Genomic DNA, 14,075 nt, shown 5'->3' with positions numbered 1-14,075 from the left:
TTTACTCGAAGAAGAGGGTAACCTGGGGGATGACCCGGTGGAAGGTTTGCTTCTTTCTCTGCTGCCTGACATAGAGGCTGGAAACTCAGCCAGAAAAATGAACTCACATTGAAATAAATGGTACCCTCCACACACACTTTCTTGTTTTATTTTCCAGAGAGAGATCAAAGAGCCCAAACACAAAGTTCAGAATTCCACCTCATACTTATTTAACTCAGTGAATTTATTGGAAAAATAAAAAGAGTATTAATTACTCCAGTTAATGGGTTTCACGTTAAATAGGCATAATTTCCAATGTATTTGGGTGTTGGGTTTTTCCCCCTCTTGAGAGAGCTGCTCATATGAAGATATGCAGAAGTAATTTCCTTAGGAATTAAAAAAAGACAAAAAGGTTGAACAATAAATAATAGGAGTTACTTGCGTTAACAGTCACATGTTATTCATTAAAAGAGAAAAGTAGCAGAAACCTATGACAGAGTTGTTGCCCAACATGGCAAACTGCTATAACCAAATGGCTGTAACACTGATGGGCATTTCACAGTACCTGCGCATAGTAAAAGTCTGCCACAGTTCAGTTAGAGTTAGCTTAAATCAACAAATTTTGTTGTTGTTATTGGTTGTTCTTTTCCTCTCCATTCCTTTGCTTTCAAAGCACCCGTTTTTCAGTTCTGGGGTGCACTGTGCAGTTAAGAGTGAAGTATCACAGTCATCATTCATGTGTGTGCTTTTGGCTCAACGTTTGTGGTTAGTCTTTTGAGTAAGGAACTGTTTCATCATGGGGGTGGGCCCTACAGTGGCAAACCATGGATTGCATGGCCCGATTGTTAAAAAAATATTCCACTTTTCCCAGAGAGCAATACATCCACAGGCTTAGCAGCTTCCTGGTTAGTTGAAACTAGCAGTGTGGTCATTGCCAAACACTGGCATTTTAAGGGCATTCTCCGGTCACCTGCTGTCCCCCCACCCCCACCCCCATGGTGATTATGTACATGTGTCATTAGGCTTCATGGACGCTGACAGAGGAGAAAAGGGCTTGGGGGGTACATCTGGTTTTAAGGATGGTGTGCGTTTCAGCCCTGATCTCGTCAGTGAGTTGTATGTGGTGAGACTAGGCTGCCTTGATACAGTCACGGTCTGACCCTGAGCAGCATGGACTTGTATTGAGTCCACTCTCTGTGGGGCAGGAGGGGGATTTTCTCCCCTGCCAAAGCTCTGATTTCTCGAGAGGTGGGAGGAGTTAGAAGAATTTGTATTATTTCTTTTGAGAGTTGATGTCTGATGGTTTCTCGTAAGAGAGTTCGTAGGGTAGTTTCTCTTGTAGTCCACGTTATAAGCAGAAGAATGCATCTCCAACCGCTTGCCCAGACCACTCTGAGCAAGAGAAGACCCTGGGGGACCCAAAGAGGCTTCCCTCTGGGGTACTTTTGGTGGCATGCTCTCCAGGTTTTCCACCAGATTCACCCCATGGTTGGGGCTCTTGCTGCTGAGATGTTCTTTGATGGTTTTGTACTCAAGGGTGGCATTTTGGTCCTCCATAGCCATTTGTGCCATGTCACTCATTTTTGGCTGATCGACATATTCATGTTGATAACCTTGTTGAGAAACAGGTAGGACTACAACACTTGGGATGTGGCTGGGAGAAGCCCTGAGAGGAAGATCTGTAGGGATTACAGGTGATGCCATGGGGGGGATATCCTTTGTGCAGGCATTGATAATGTTCTGGTTTCTCTCCCAGTCTCTGCTGCCTCTGCTGGGTTTCCTCTTCTGCTGCAATGTTGGGGTAGACTCTGGGGTTGGTAAAGCAGCCAAGTCTAGGTGATGTTGGTCAGCTTTGATTAGCATCTTGGCTGTGGTGCCTGGGGTAGCAAGTTTGCCATTGTGCATCAGAGGGGTGAGAATGGCATCTGGCTTTGGCTCCTTGGACTGAGTGTCCCCAAAGAGGCCACTGAGCTTGGTGACGCTGCTCATTGAACCCCGGCGGGATTGGACCAATTCCTTCTCCTTCCTCTGTACAATAGTCACATCTCTGCGCCGATGGTCACAGATGCAGTACACTATGATTCCCGAGAAGACAGCCCCCATGACAAAGGCAAGAATGACTGCAATAGCCAGAAGGGTAACAGGCACCAGCTGATCATGCCCTTTGAGATAACTCTCACGAATCACTCCTGCAAAAAACATCAAAAATGGTCAGCAGAACAGTAGGTATAAATGATACTCATGATCAGAATAAAACAATATAAAAACACATTCATTAAATCATTTCCTGCCATCTTCAGGTAACTTTTAAGTTGTAAAAAGTTCATAAGTAGTTTGACACAGCTGTAGTAATAATAGATTACTTAAGGTTTTTTTTTTAAAAAAAAGTTTTAGGACTACAACTCCAAAATTAATTGCTGGCTGGTGCTTCAGTGTGGAGGGTTACTAAGCTATCTGGTAGCTGGGTAAGATCAAGAGATCTGTGAGTTATATTCAGAGGGAATTTAGAGATTTGTTTGTTCTAAATAGCAAAGTCCTCACTACTTTCAATGTTATATCATACATTTTATAAAGTGATCTGCCTTATGACATATACAGTTGCGGTTGAGAAGATGTGTCCCAAATTCTTACACACAGAGATACTTATATTATTATTTGTGAATCTTTGGGAGGAGGAATTTCTGGCTGGAATGCTGTATCACAGTAGATCTCAACCTGTGGGTCCCCAAGCATTTTGGCGTACAACTCTCAGAAATCCCAGCCAGTTTACCAGCTGTTAGGATTTCTGGGAGTTGAAGGTCAAAACATCTGGGAACCCACAGGTTGAGAACCACTGCTGTATCAGCTTATACTTAACTAAGGATTTAACAATAAAACTTCTCATGGACCAACCACTCCAAGCTTGACATTCTGCAACAATCCTCTCATTATTGGCAGAATGGCATAGGGGCTTCTCAGCAGTGGCATCATAACTGTAAAATGCCCAATCCCATCCTTGCTCAGATCCATGGAAATATGTGCCCCTGGATATTTGAAGCCAAAGATAATAGGGAACCTTATATTGACTTTACTTGGGCTAGAAGCATACCATAGAATCAACCTGGAGTATTTAGAGAGGTCTCAAAACACTTCTGGGAAATCTCCTTGGTGGGTACACTTTTTGTATGCAGGGAGAATCTAACATGAAGGTATTTCTAAAGTAGTCATGTCTCATGTTTCAAACACACAATGGAGTGGAACATGCCATATATTTATCCCATATGCCTGCCTAAATTCTTGCAGAAACACGTTCCTCTAAAATATGGAACTTGTTTAGCTGGTCAGTAGTCAGCATATGCTTATGAAATGGGCAAAGAGACTCAAACCCCATCTACACTGTCAAATAATGTAGTTTGAAACTGCATTATATGGTTAGTATAGACTTATATAATGCAGTTTATATAAGAGTCTATACAGTTTCAAACTGCACACAGTTTCAAACTACATTATATGGCACTGTAGATGGGGCCTCAGTAGCTTTTTACTTTTGCTAGAGGTCTATTCAGGATTGTCCAATGTCAGTTTGTCAATGGGGGGAGGAATAGTAAAATCTCTGTCTACAAAGTTATATATGAAACAAACATGGCTGAGGTATAGAAAGAGGACCTGAACAATAATAAGTTAGACATTGAATACTGAATCAATTAAATAAAAAAAACCCATAAGGAAAAACAAAGAAAAATACTGACCAAATGGTATAGAACCCTGATTCAATTAGCTCACATAACTAAATAAATAACAAAATTATGTTGGCACAGATGCAAAAAATTTGGCTCCTATAAAGAACAAAAATTCTGCAATAAGGTAAACAAAAAGATGGAAGAATAGGGCAAAATTGGAAATGAACAAAAATAATTATTTTCCAGAAAGTAGATAGGAATGACAGCATTAAAGAATGGGCTGATATAATACAAAATATGACAGTAGCTGCCCAAGCAACTGTGGCGTTGGGCTGGAAAGAGCACAGAAAGTGGGAAGTTAAAAAATGGTTTCAATATTTAGTGGATTTCATGCTTCAGGACTATAACTTCAAAAGGAGAACTAAATGCACAACAGGCTGAATTAGGAAGAAATAGGTTTCAAAATGGGAAATATGGATAGAGTAAAAGAAAAATGAAAATACAAAGAACTGAATTATACTCTCTTTATGATTGATCAATTAAAATAACATCTGAATGAAGGAATGTACTGCTTCCGGAGGGTGGGGAGAGAGGGGGGTAATATTGTTAGACACATGTGGGAGATAAGTGCAGAATCAGTACTGTTAAGAAAATTAAGTGCAAAGCATTCTGTTTGTACTACGAAATTGTTACTGAAATTTACATTATTCTATCTGTGCTTACAATAAAAATAAAAACGGGAAAAATATATGAAACACAAATGAGTTTTGTGCTTAAACTTGGGTCACATCTCTAAGGTATCACAGTATGCATGTATATACAAATACAGGCATTTCAAAATCCAAACAAAAAATCTGGTCCAAAATGCTTCTGATTCTAAGCATTTTGGATATGAAAGATTCAACTTGTTTAAGTTATGTGGCTTTGTTGCTTCTAAAAGATATGAGATATATGACTGATCCCACAATGAAGTTATTAACATCCATCTGCAGAGCAGAGATTTAAAGACTGTGAGTCTTACAAAGGGGCTTTTTGTGTTTTTCTTTTTATCACATCCAGTCTAAGAGACCAAAATAGTCTCGACATGTTACAAGCAGTTTGTCTTGTCTGTAATCACAGACAGATATGGCAAAACACCAAGGGAAGCTTTAGTGTCTGAGCTCTCTAAAAATAGAGTTTGTGGTAAGTTAGAGGTGTAAGGCAAGTCTGGAACGCTAGTAAACTCCTTGCTATGGTCCAAACACTAGTCCATGTAAGCAAACAAGCCTGTCTTTGTGGTGTGACTACATTCCTCCAACATTTAACACACAGAAATAGGATCATTTGTTAGATTTATAGCCACTCTTCCAGTCCCATCAAAGATTATTGCCTGAGTGTCTCCCCTTCCTTGATAAAGCACACAGCTTCACATATTTGTATTCATTTATTCAGACCTTGGAAATCATTGTTACTTTTGTAATGGGTTTTTTGTTTCAACATTGAAGGTACCCACTGCATGCTTACTGAGAAAACCTGCTCAACTTTTAAGATCTCCAGGGGAAGGCTTTCTTTCTGTCCCACCACAATCATGGGTGCATTTGCTACAGAAGGAGAGAGAGCCTTCTCAGTGGTTGCTTTCAGTTTGTGCAATTCCCTCCTACAACAGACTGTTTACTCTTTTTACACTGGAAGGCAAAGATGTTTCTCTTTATTGTGAAAGAAGGACTTTTTATTTGGATGTACAGGCAGCCCCCAAGTTATGAACAAGATAGTTTCTGTAGGTTTGTTCTTAAGTTGAATTTGCAAGCGAGTTGGAAGAGGTACATTTTGAACTGTAACTCAAGCTATGTATTATCTGTCTGTCTGTCTGTCTGTCTGTCTTTGGACATCACAGGTAAAACCCCTGTAGTGTTTGTTTTGCTGTCTGTGCCCCTATTCAGAAGATTTCACTGCATTTTCTCTCTCAGTGATAAATGGGTTTTGAAAAATTTAGCTTGTTGTAGAAACAAAGGTTGGTGAGAAAGCTTCAGTTGAGACACCTTTCCCCCATGATAATTCTTTCAGGAGTACATTTCCCTTCTGAGGGGTAGATTTCTCTCACTTCCTGTTGTCTCAGTCCTCTTGTTAACTATGAGTCATTTTTTTACTGTGTTTAATGTGCTTTTAATTATTGTAATTTAGTGTTTTTAATGTAATTGTTTATTAAATGTAATGGGATCTTGTAACTCTTTAGAGACTGCAAAAGAGAACAGTTAAGTTTTATAGACTTATGTCCCATCTACACTGACCATTTAATGCAGTTTGAAGCTAGCCTCTTAGGTGTGCAAAATAAATCCCTTAATGTTCATCAGTGCTCTGTTGGGTGTAATCACCATGCAGGTACTCATCTCCACAACAAAATCACTTTCTTCAATGCTGGTTGAAACTGCATTAAATGGTCAGTGAAGATAGGGCCCAAATCTACTTTCTGAGATGGAAGACTGGTCCTACAGGATAGAATTAATGTAGATAAAGTTTGCTTCCCAAGTCAACTGTAACTACTGTAGCTGCTGTTAACAAAACATCCCTTATTTTAAAAATGTAAAATGTTTAACATACATTTTAAATCTCACAGTGGTTGTAGTTGTTCTAGGATAGTTGCAATTCAGAACTTACATGGCAATTTAGCCTATCTGGACAGAGACAGTTTCCCTACTCTGGGCAATTTCTACTCATGATTAAATGCACATGTTTTGTCTAATGGCCCAAGTTTTAAAACATAAAAACACAAGACTTTCTAAAACCAAGCTAGAATATAGAACACTGAAAGAAACGGGGTCAAACCACAGTCATGGAGAAATAAACAGCGGTTATCACCATGCTCAGTGGTAGACCAAAATTTTCAGGAGAGCAAAACACCTGGTTTTGAAAAACTCACCACAGGAGCTAACAGGCAAAAGAAAAACTACCCAATGAAAACCTGGCATGCTCATTAGCCAAGGAAGGCTCAGCTCGGCTTAGCTCTTTATAGGTGACAGTATTCTGAAGGATGGCTTTGCTGGCAAGCAGATCTTTTTCCTCTGCGCAAGAACACACTTGGTAGGATGTGAAATTACACCTCAACATTATTTTAAGAGGCTCATCTTGTCTCTAGCAAAAGCAGTTTAGGAAAAATGATTTTTAGGGTAATACAAAACAGAGCAGTCCCTGTAAATAAGGCCAGTGGGTTAAGTAATTGCATTACCTTAAATCAGGAGTGGGCCAGTACCCCCTTGCTATTCTGTGGACCATATCAAGGCAGAAATCACTTCCAGCCTTCATTTTCAGTAAAGGCCTGGGAGGGATAACTACTAACTGTTAGGCTAACTGCTAGGTTTGTGAGTAGTTTAGAGTATCATATTTAAAAATTGTGGGGTTCAGGAGGTTTTGGAAACTTCAGGGGCTATGAGAAACACAAGCAAAACCTTCCCCATCTCTCTTGTGAAGAGTGCCAGAACCATTACAGTCGATATAGGCATTGTTCCAGGAATAATAATTTTGAACACATCATGCACTGTCACTACAAGATTTCAGCTCTGTCAGCAAATCTTATTTAAACATATACATATTCTACATTCCCTAAAAGTGAACTTTGAAATGACGTCCATTTGTCCAGGGTTCCAGTAGTCGGATGACTACAGTAACTGGGAAACTGAGAGAGCAATGTGGTTTCCACAGTGGAAATCTGTCATCTTCTTGTTTTCTAATATAATGTAGACCAGATGGCAAAGCAATAACTTCCCTCTTTCCACAAATGCTGGCATACTTAGAAATGGGAGCGCGGCTTGGTAAATGAAATACAATGTGATTTTTGGAAAGGATGAAGAGGAAACTGCTAATTGGGGTATAAAGTTTCAATGCCTAAATGTGCTGTGGTGAGGAGGCAGGCCGGCCATAAGTTGTAAATGTAGCAAGCCCTGGCGGCTATTTTAAGCTTCACATCTTGAAATGATGCCTGTGTGGTTGGGTGGGAAGTGGCCTGTATCCACTTCCATCACCTCCAGAATCAGCAGAATGTAGTGCAGGATGTCTGTCCATTTTGCACATGTGCAACTTCAATTTTATTTGCTCCTATATGCTATTTATGCTATTTTTTTACAGGAAAACTTTCAAGTTCCAATTTGTTAAGGTCTAGTAACAGGGCCTTTACTGTGTTATGGGCTAATTGCTGACATTCATTCTTGTAGACATGTTAACCTCATTTCTAAAACTCAATGAATGCCGCTTTCAGTGTTTTCACAGATATAAACATTGTGTTTCTACCACCGTGTGTCCCATTACTCATTTGGGCCAGGGCATTTGCATATAAATTCGGCCTTCCTTACTCCTGCTTGCCACCCTGGAACTTCCTAAAAGTGTGAAATTAAAACAGATTTGAGAAAAGAGGACGCTCAATTGGGCATTTGACATGAATTGCTTCATGCTGAGAGTGAAAACCAAGAAATGCTTGAATGAAAATAAATTGCATGCGCCTCAAAACATATTCAGGGAAGCATAAAGTATGTGGCATGTTTTTCACAGAATCACACTCAAGGATGCTTTGCTTCTTAAGATTCAATGTCTTTTCAGCACTTAATCTTGTGCCGTAGTGCTCGTCAAGCTTTATACACATTATAGGACCTTTCTGTTATGCCTGGGATGAAATAAAATATGGCCAGCTGTTTTCTTTGGGAGAGCTCAAAGCAGCTGGGATTCATTAGATTCAGATATGTGAATATGGTTCATTGCGGGGTTCCAGGCTAGTTGTTTTGCATCTCTCATCTTCTATGCATGTGATTTCCCTGGGAGTACAAAATGAATGGGATACCCCTACCAAGTCCCCCATGCAAATATTATTAATGCTATTATGGATTCTGGGGTTATGCTAGAAGAGAAGAGAACCTAAATTCTGCAGTCCTGCTTTGCTCAACTCTTGTTCTGACTATGACCATCTGCTCAGGGACAATATGTCACGGAAGCTGAATGTCAAAAAGAGCTGCTTGGCTTAGCTCCCATAAATCACTAGAAGCATCACAAACTACCCAACCTGAATAGAAAGAAGCAAAGGCCTCTCTTCTTTTTCTTTTAATTTATGTTGTTTGACATATATTTATTTACTTTCACCAGCATTTTAAGAACAGAGTAATTTCTTCTGTTTCAAATGGAGGCTGTAAAATAACATGGCTGGCATAGCCAAAATGGCATCACCCAAAATTATCAAGAGGTCTAAACAATGACCAATAGCTTTTCCATATTGTACATTTTGCGACAAGCCCCACTTCTTTTATTTAGCTAGGTAACAGTGTGAATGAATGGGTAATACAACTGCAAGGGCAGCTATTTTGACCTTTGACCATAGGACATACAGCATGAATTGGGATAGAATAAAAATGTTGCCCTGATAGAGGCTAGATGTCTTGTGTTTTGACAGAAACAGAAAATGAAGGGAAACTATCAATCTCCTTGATTTACTATGACAGTATCAGCACATGCTTGCTTCTCCTTCCAGCATAGGCGGCCACCAATAGGAATATGAATGCCCAGGTAAACCCATAACTACCTGAACTCATCAACAGAGAGTATAGGAAATTACTGTCTTTCCTTACACTACTACTTCATACTGAACCAAGTCAAAGGAGAACAGGTTGCGCTAATTATTCAACCCTTGATTAAATATTACAGGTAGTTAATTAATGAGCATGTGCCCTATGCAAGATATCCTTTGAGATTCTTGGGAAAGTGTTAATAAGCTGTCGAAAAAGTGTTGGAAAGCAGACCTTGAACTCTTGGAATTAGTCCTTTCAGTTTTAAAAGGTGTGATTTATTGGAATTAATCATGAAAGATTGATGCAGTTTAATGGTGGAAAATCAAATACTCAGAACGTGCCGCTGGGAGGATTTACTGTGTATTTGGACAGAGAAAGCAAGCAGGGTTGCTGAGAGGTTAGCTTGCCTCTGAGGCAGTATTATAAATAAAAATACACACTTTCTTTTTGGATAAATGTATCTCTAGGAGATAATCAGGATGGTAAAGTAAATTCTATAGAGAGATTGTAGCTGGCATCCTGTTAGTGACATAAGTAGGCATTAACTCAACCTTGCACCCATATATGTGTGTGTGTGTGTGTGTGTGTTTGATCAGTGAAGAGGTTGGAATTCCCTTCTACTAACTCCTTTGTCCTCTGAGACTGTTGGAGAATTTCAATGGACCTCAGTAGCTATTGTAAACACTTCATGCCTGGCTACATGGCCACCTGGAACGGCTGTGTGTTGTGGGTCAGTAGCTCTACATTATGTCTAGCAGGTGGTAAATGGTTAATCATAAAATAGTTTCACATGCATAAATATTCTATCCTGAGCTATACAGTAGTGCTACCATTGCGTGTGGTTTGGGGAAAGGGTTAAAAAACACCAGGAAATGATAAAGCTTACATTAAACAGGTCTATTCCACTGTTTAAGGAACTCCACTGGCTGCCTTTTATTTTCCGGTACCAATTCAAGGTTCAGGTTATCACCTACAAAGCCCTGAACGGTTTGGGACCCATCTACCTTCATGATCGCATTTCCTTCTACGAACATGCATGACCTCTTCGATCTTCCAGGGAGGCCCTCCTCTCACTCCCACCCCCGCTGAAAGTGTGGCTTTTGGGGATGAGAGAGCCTTCTCGATGGTGGCCCCCTGGCTTTGGAACTAATTACCTGGGGAGATTAGGCTAGCTCCCACCTTGTCAGCTTTTAGGAAAAGCTTGAAAACTTGGCTGTTCTGCCTTGCTTTTGATGAATGAACAACAATCCCCATATCATGACAGTCCCAGCATATACTTGTCCTCTTGATGCACTTCACCTTATTTCTAGCGGGAAATTAAACCCCATAGCTTGTCCCTCCTGTATCTCCCACCAGATAAATCACTCCAGTTTTCCCATCTCACTTAATGTTCCCTGTTTTTATCCTTGCATCTGGCCCAGCCCACCTTGTTTTACACCTTTTGCCCTTAATTTTTATTTTACTTCATACCCAGTGTTTTATCACACCGTGTTATTTCTCTTTAATTGTTTTTATTTTATTGTTTTTACTGTTTGTACTTTACTTTAGTTATTATTTGCTGTATGTATTACATTTATTTACTGTATCTGTTGGGCTTGACCTCATGTTAGCCACCCTGAGTCCCTGAGGGGAGATGGTGATGGAGTATAAATAAAATAATAATAATAATAATAATAATAATAATAATAATAATGTAAAGGACACTTGTTTCTTCTTATTCTCTCTGAGACTATTTGATTATATTCCATGCAATCAATGAATCAGAAGTGATTTAAACTACAAGCATAACAATGTACAATGTTGAATAAGTAGTTGTATTTGCTCTTTTTTCTTATGCCTTCCACATTAATCCTATATATATCTGACTCCTTTAATGTGCCAAAGACAAAAAGATGCAAAGGAAATGCTAATTTAATTCAGTGTATTGGAGAAAGTTGGGCTATCTAACTAACCAATTTTGTTTGGAAAAGCATGTAAATTCTGTTTGTGGTATTTTCAACTAGAAAACATCTTCATATATCATATATCTCTGGCAAGCTGTGGCCAGTGATAGTAGACTAGTAAGCTTGCTGAACCAATGGCCTGCTTATATATGTCAATTTATTTATTTATTTATCCTATTTATACCCCACCTTTCTCTACTCCCAAGGGGGACTCAAATCAAGGCAGTTTACACATGGCAAGTGTTCTCTCATTATCATAAATACTCATGAGTATAGTGACTACTTGGAAGAGGAAGTTAATGTTGCTGAAATACCTTGGGGCTACAACCTTATACTTATTGATTTGTTTACTTTATTTGTACCCCACCTTTCTCTACCCTGAAAGGCACTCAAGGTGGCTTTACATATGACAACTATTAAATGCCTTTGGACGACAAACATTTAGAATAAACTTAAGTTAAAATTAAAATTAAATGTACATTATATAAAACATTGCATTCACTATTAAAATCGCACCATCCTCAATCATAATCTGGGGCTGTTCCAAAACCAATTGGATGTATTTCGAGACTGTTATTGCACTATAGATTAATCTCCAAAGGCTTGACCTCAGAGCCAGGTATTCACTTTCCTTCTGAAGGCCTGGAGGAATGGAGCTGCTGTAATATCACTGGGGAGGGAGTTTCAAGCCTATTCTAGAGAAGCGGTTTCTCAATTTTTGGCTCTCCAGATGTTTTCAGTTCCCAGAAATCTTCATCCATGGCTACGCTGCCTGAATCTTTTGGAAGCTGAAGTCCAAAACATTGGGAGGACCAAAGATAAAGAAACATTGTTTTAGAAGTAAGCCCTAATAAACACAGCAGGATGTCTGCATGCTTGCAGTTCTAGCATTAGACTCATTACCAAGCTTGGAAATGTTTCTTTTTGAGTTACAAGGTCCAGAATTTCATTTTTTTCTAATTGAATGTAGACTTCTCACCCTCAGCGCAGAGTTCTGCCTCACAAGAAATCCAGCCACTGAATGCAGAAATTGTTTTGCATTTCATTGTGTTTCAGCATGAAATTAGCCTAATCTTAAATCTTAGTTTTTTCCACATAAAAAAACCCTACTTAGAGAGGAATTTCTTTTCTCCTTTTTTATTTTTGAGTGCTCATTCTGTTCCCAATGTATTTTACCTCACCCCAAAACTGGAAAAAAAACAACAGTCGGCCATCCACATTTGTGGGTTGAACTTTTGAAGATTTATATTCGTGGGTTTGATTAATATATTCTCTCTAGGAATTTCTTGGCCCTCCACAGTGATTCTATGGTCAGCTTCCACCAGACGTTGACCACAGAGTTGTCTTGAGGGACCTAGAGATCCCAGGAGAGGTGTTCTCTCAGGTTTCTAATTTGCTGTTTTTCCACTTCGGCAGGAGTCTGAAGTCCATAACATGTATGATAAGTGCAGTGGTGATTGGTGGCTTCTATGTTTGTGGGGCACTGAATGCACATTTTAAAGGTGCCGTCCAAGATACTGAATGAATTTGCGGGATAGAGTTCAGCACCTAAGATAGCTTCTTTAAAGCTTGAACTAAAACTCAGAGTGACACTGTAGCTACCAGGCATCACTGATTGAATGCATTCAGTTGTTTTACATAAAGTAATTATTATAGTTTTTGTATAAGTTCAAGTTTTTTAAATCACAACTATTGTAGACCCCTGCGGTATCTTGTACTGTACGATACCTTGCATGCAGGCAGGAAGTGGACCATGATTGTTGGTCCTGGATAGTCTATTCAGAGGTTTTAGTTACAGTTGAAGTTAAGGACATATAGTTAAGATGATTGTGTCATTCCTTTGAGGTACTAGCCCAAATTATTTTAGTGTTCAGATATAACAACTAGGGTTTATTAATGGAGGTAAAAGCTGTAACCAAGGATGCATGGCTGTAAGAGGGCTACTGGTATGAAAAATTAATTGAAGTCCTGCTGAGACTAGGCAGAAGGCATCACTTTTGACATCCACATTTCAGTAAACACAGCATGCCCTGCAGATCCAAGTTGACATAAATGTTTTATGGAGAAAAGACTGGACACAGTTGTGATGTTGGAGTGACTTTCTGTGTATGTTTCATCAGAACTGTGATCCCTTAATCTCATAGGACTTGGGGAAAATGCGCAGGCCAAGGATACAATTGCTTTGTGCTGGCCTGGGAGAACTGGTCTGCACAAAGCAACAACCGAGTAGTAGAAGTAGCTAGAAGGCAGAGCCAGAAACTAAATTTCTAGTTTGCTAGCAGATTGCTTAAATGCTTTTCCTGCATCTAGTGTCAGCCCATAACACTGTGGCTGGCTCACATAACAAGATGTTTGTGTTTGGCAAATACTTTGAACCATGGCCATCTTTGGAACAAAGCCTGATTGGGTGGTATAAATGAGTTAGAGTAGAGCTAGAGCTGCAAAATTTGCCAAGGCTTTTACTGGTATTGTGCTTGTGGATTAGCTAATGACACCAATGTGTATAAGCTACTTTGTTCTTAGGAATTTCTTTTCTTCTTTCCCTTTCATTATCTAAAGCACTTTGAAAGTGTCTTATAAAGAAAGGGAACAAAAGCAAATGATGAGACATCAGGAGCAGTTTTAGTTTTTGGTGCTGAAGTAATCTATAGGACTATAAGAGATTTCTGCAGTAGTTTTTGTGCACTTTTGAAGCAGAACCGCATTAACACACTGTTTACAATAGGTTTGCTTCTATGCTGAACATGAACATGACAGCACAGAAAAAACTAGAAAAAATGTAAGTTTATCCTTTATATCTTAGTCAGGTGAAGCCTTGGCATTTCAGATGTAGTAAAACAATTCTAAATGAGTGTGTTGCCTTTAGAATGTACAGAAAATGATTACACCTCTTAATTAGAGGGCCATCAGAATTTAGATTGTCATAAAATTATTACAAGTCCTGATTAAGTAATGCAATTATTATGTCTAAA

General features: G+C 39.2%; 1 protein-coding gene across 9 annotated transcripts in view; it reads right to left on the bottom strand.

The window, feature by feature from the left end:
* Positions 1–204: 204 nt before the first annotated feature.
* The window catches only part of SEMA6A (semaphorin 6A), a 180,698-nt gene continuing 166,827 nt past the window's right edge, over positions 205–14,075 (bottom strand). For all 9 annotated transcript variants that reach the window (XM_067464481.1, XM_067464480.1, XM_067464484.1 and 6 more), the window contains one exon: positions 205–2,168. In XM_067464481.1, coding sequence (XP_067320582.1) covers positions 982–2,168 — 1,187 coding nt within the window. In that variant the 3' untranslated portion in view covers positions 205–981. The remainder of the gene's footprint in view (positions 2,169–14,075) is intronic.

The sequence above is a fragment of the Anolis sagrei genome, chromosome 2 (assembly GCF_037176765.1).
Source record: "Anolis sagrei isolate rAnoSag1 chromosome 2, rAnoSag1.mat, whole genome shotgun sequence".
Taxonomy (NCBI): domain Eukaryota; kingdom Metazoa; phylum Chordata; class Lepidosauria; order Squamata; family Dactyloidae; genus Anolis; species Anolis sagrei.
The sequence above is the reverse complement of the archived record's forward strand: the minus strand, read 5'-3'. Positions and strand labels throughout refer to the sequence as shown.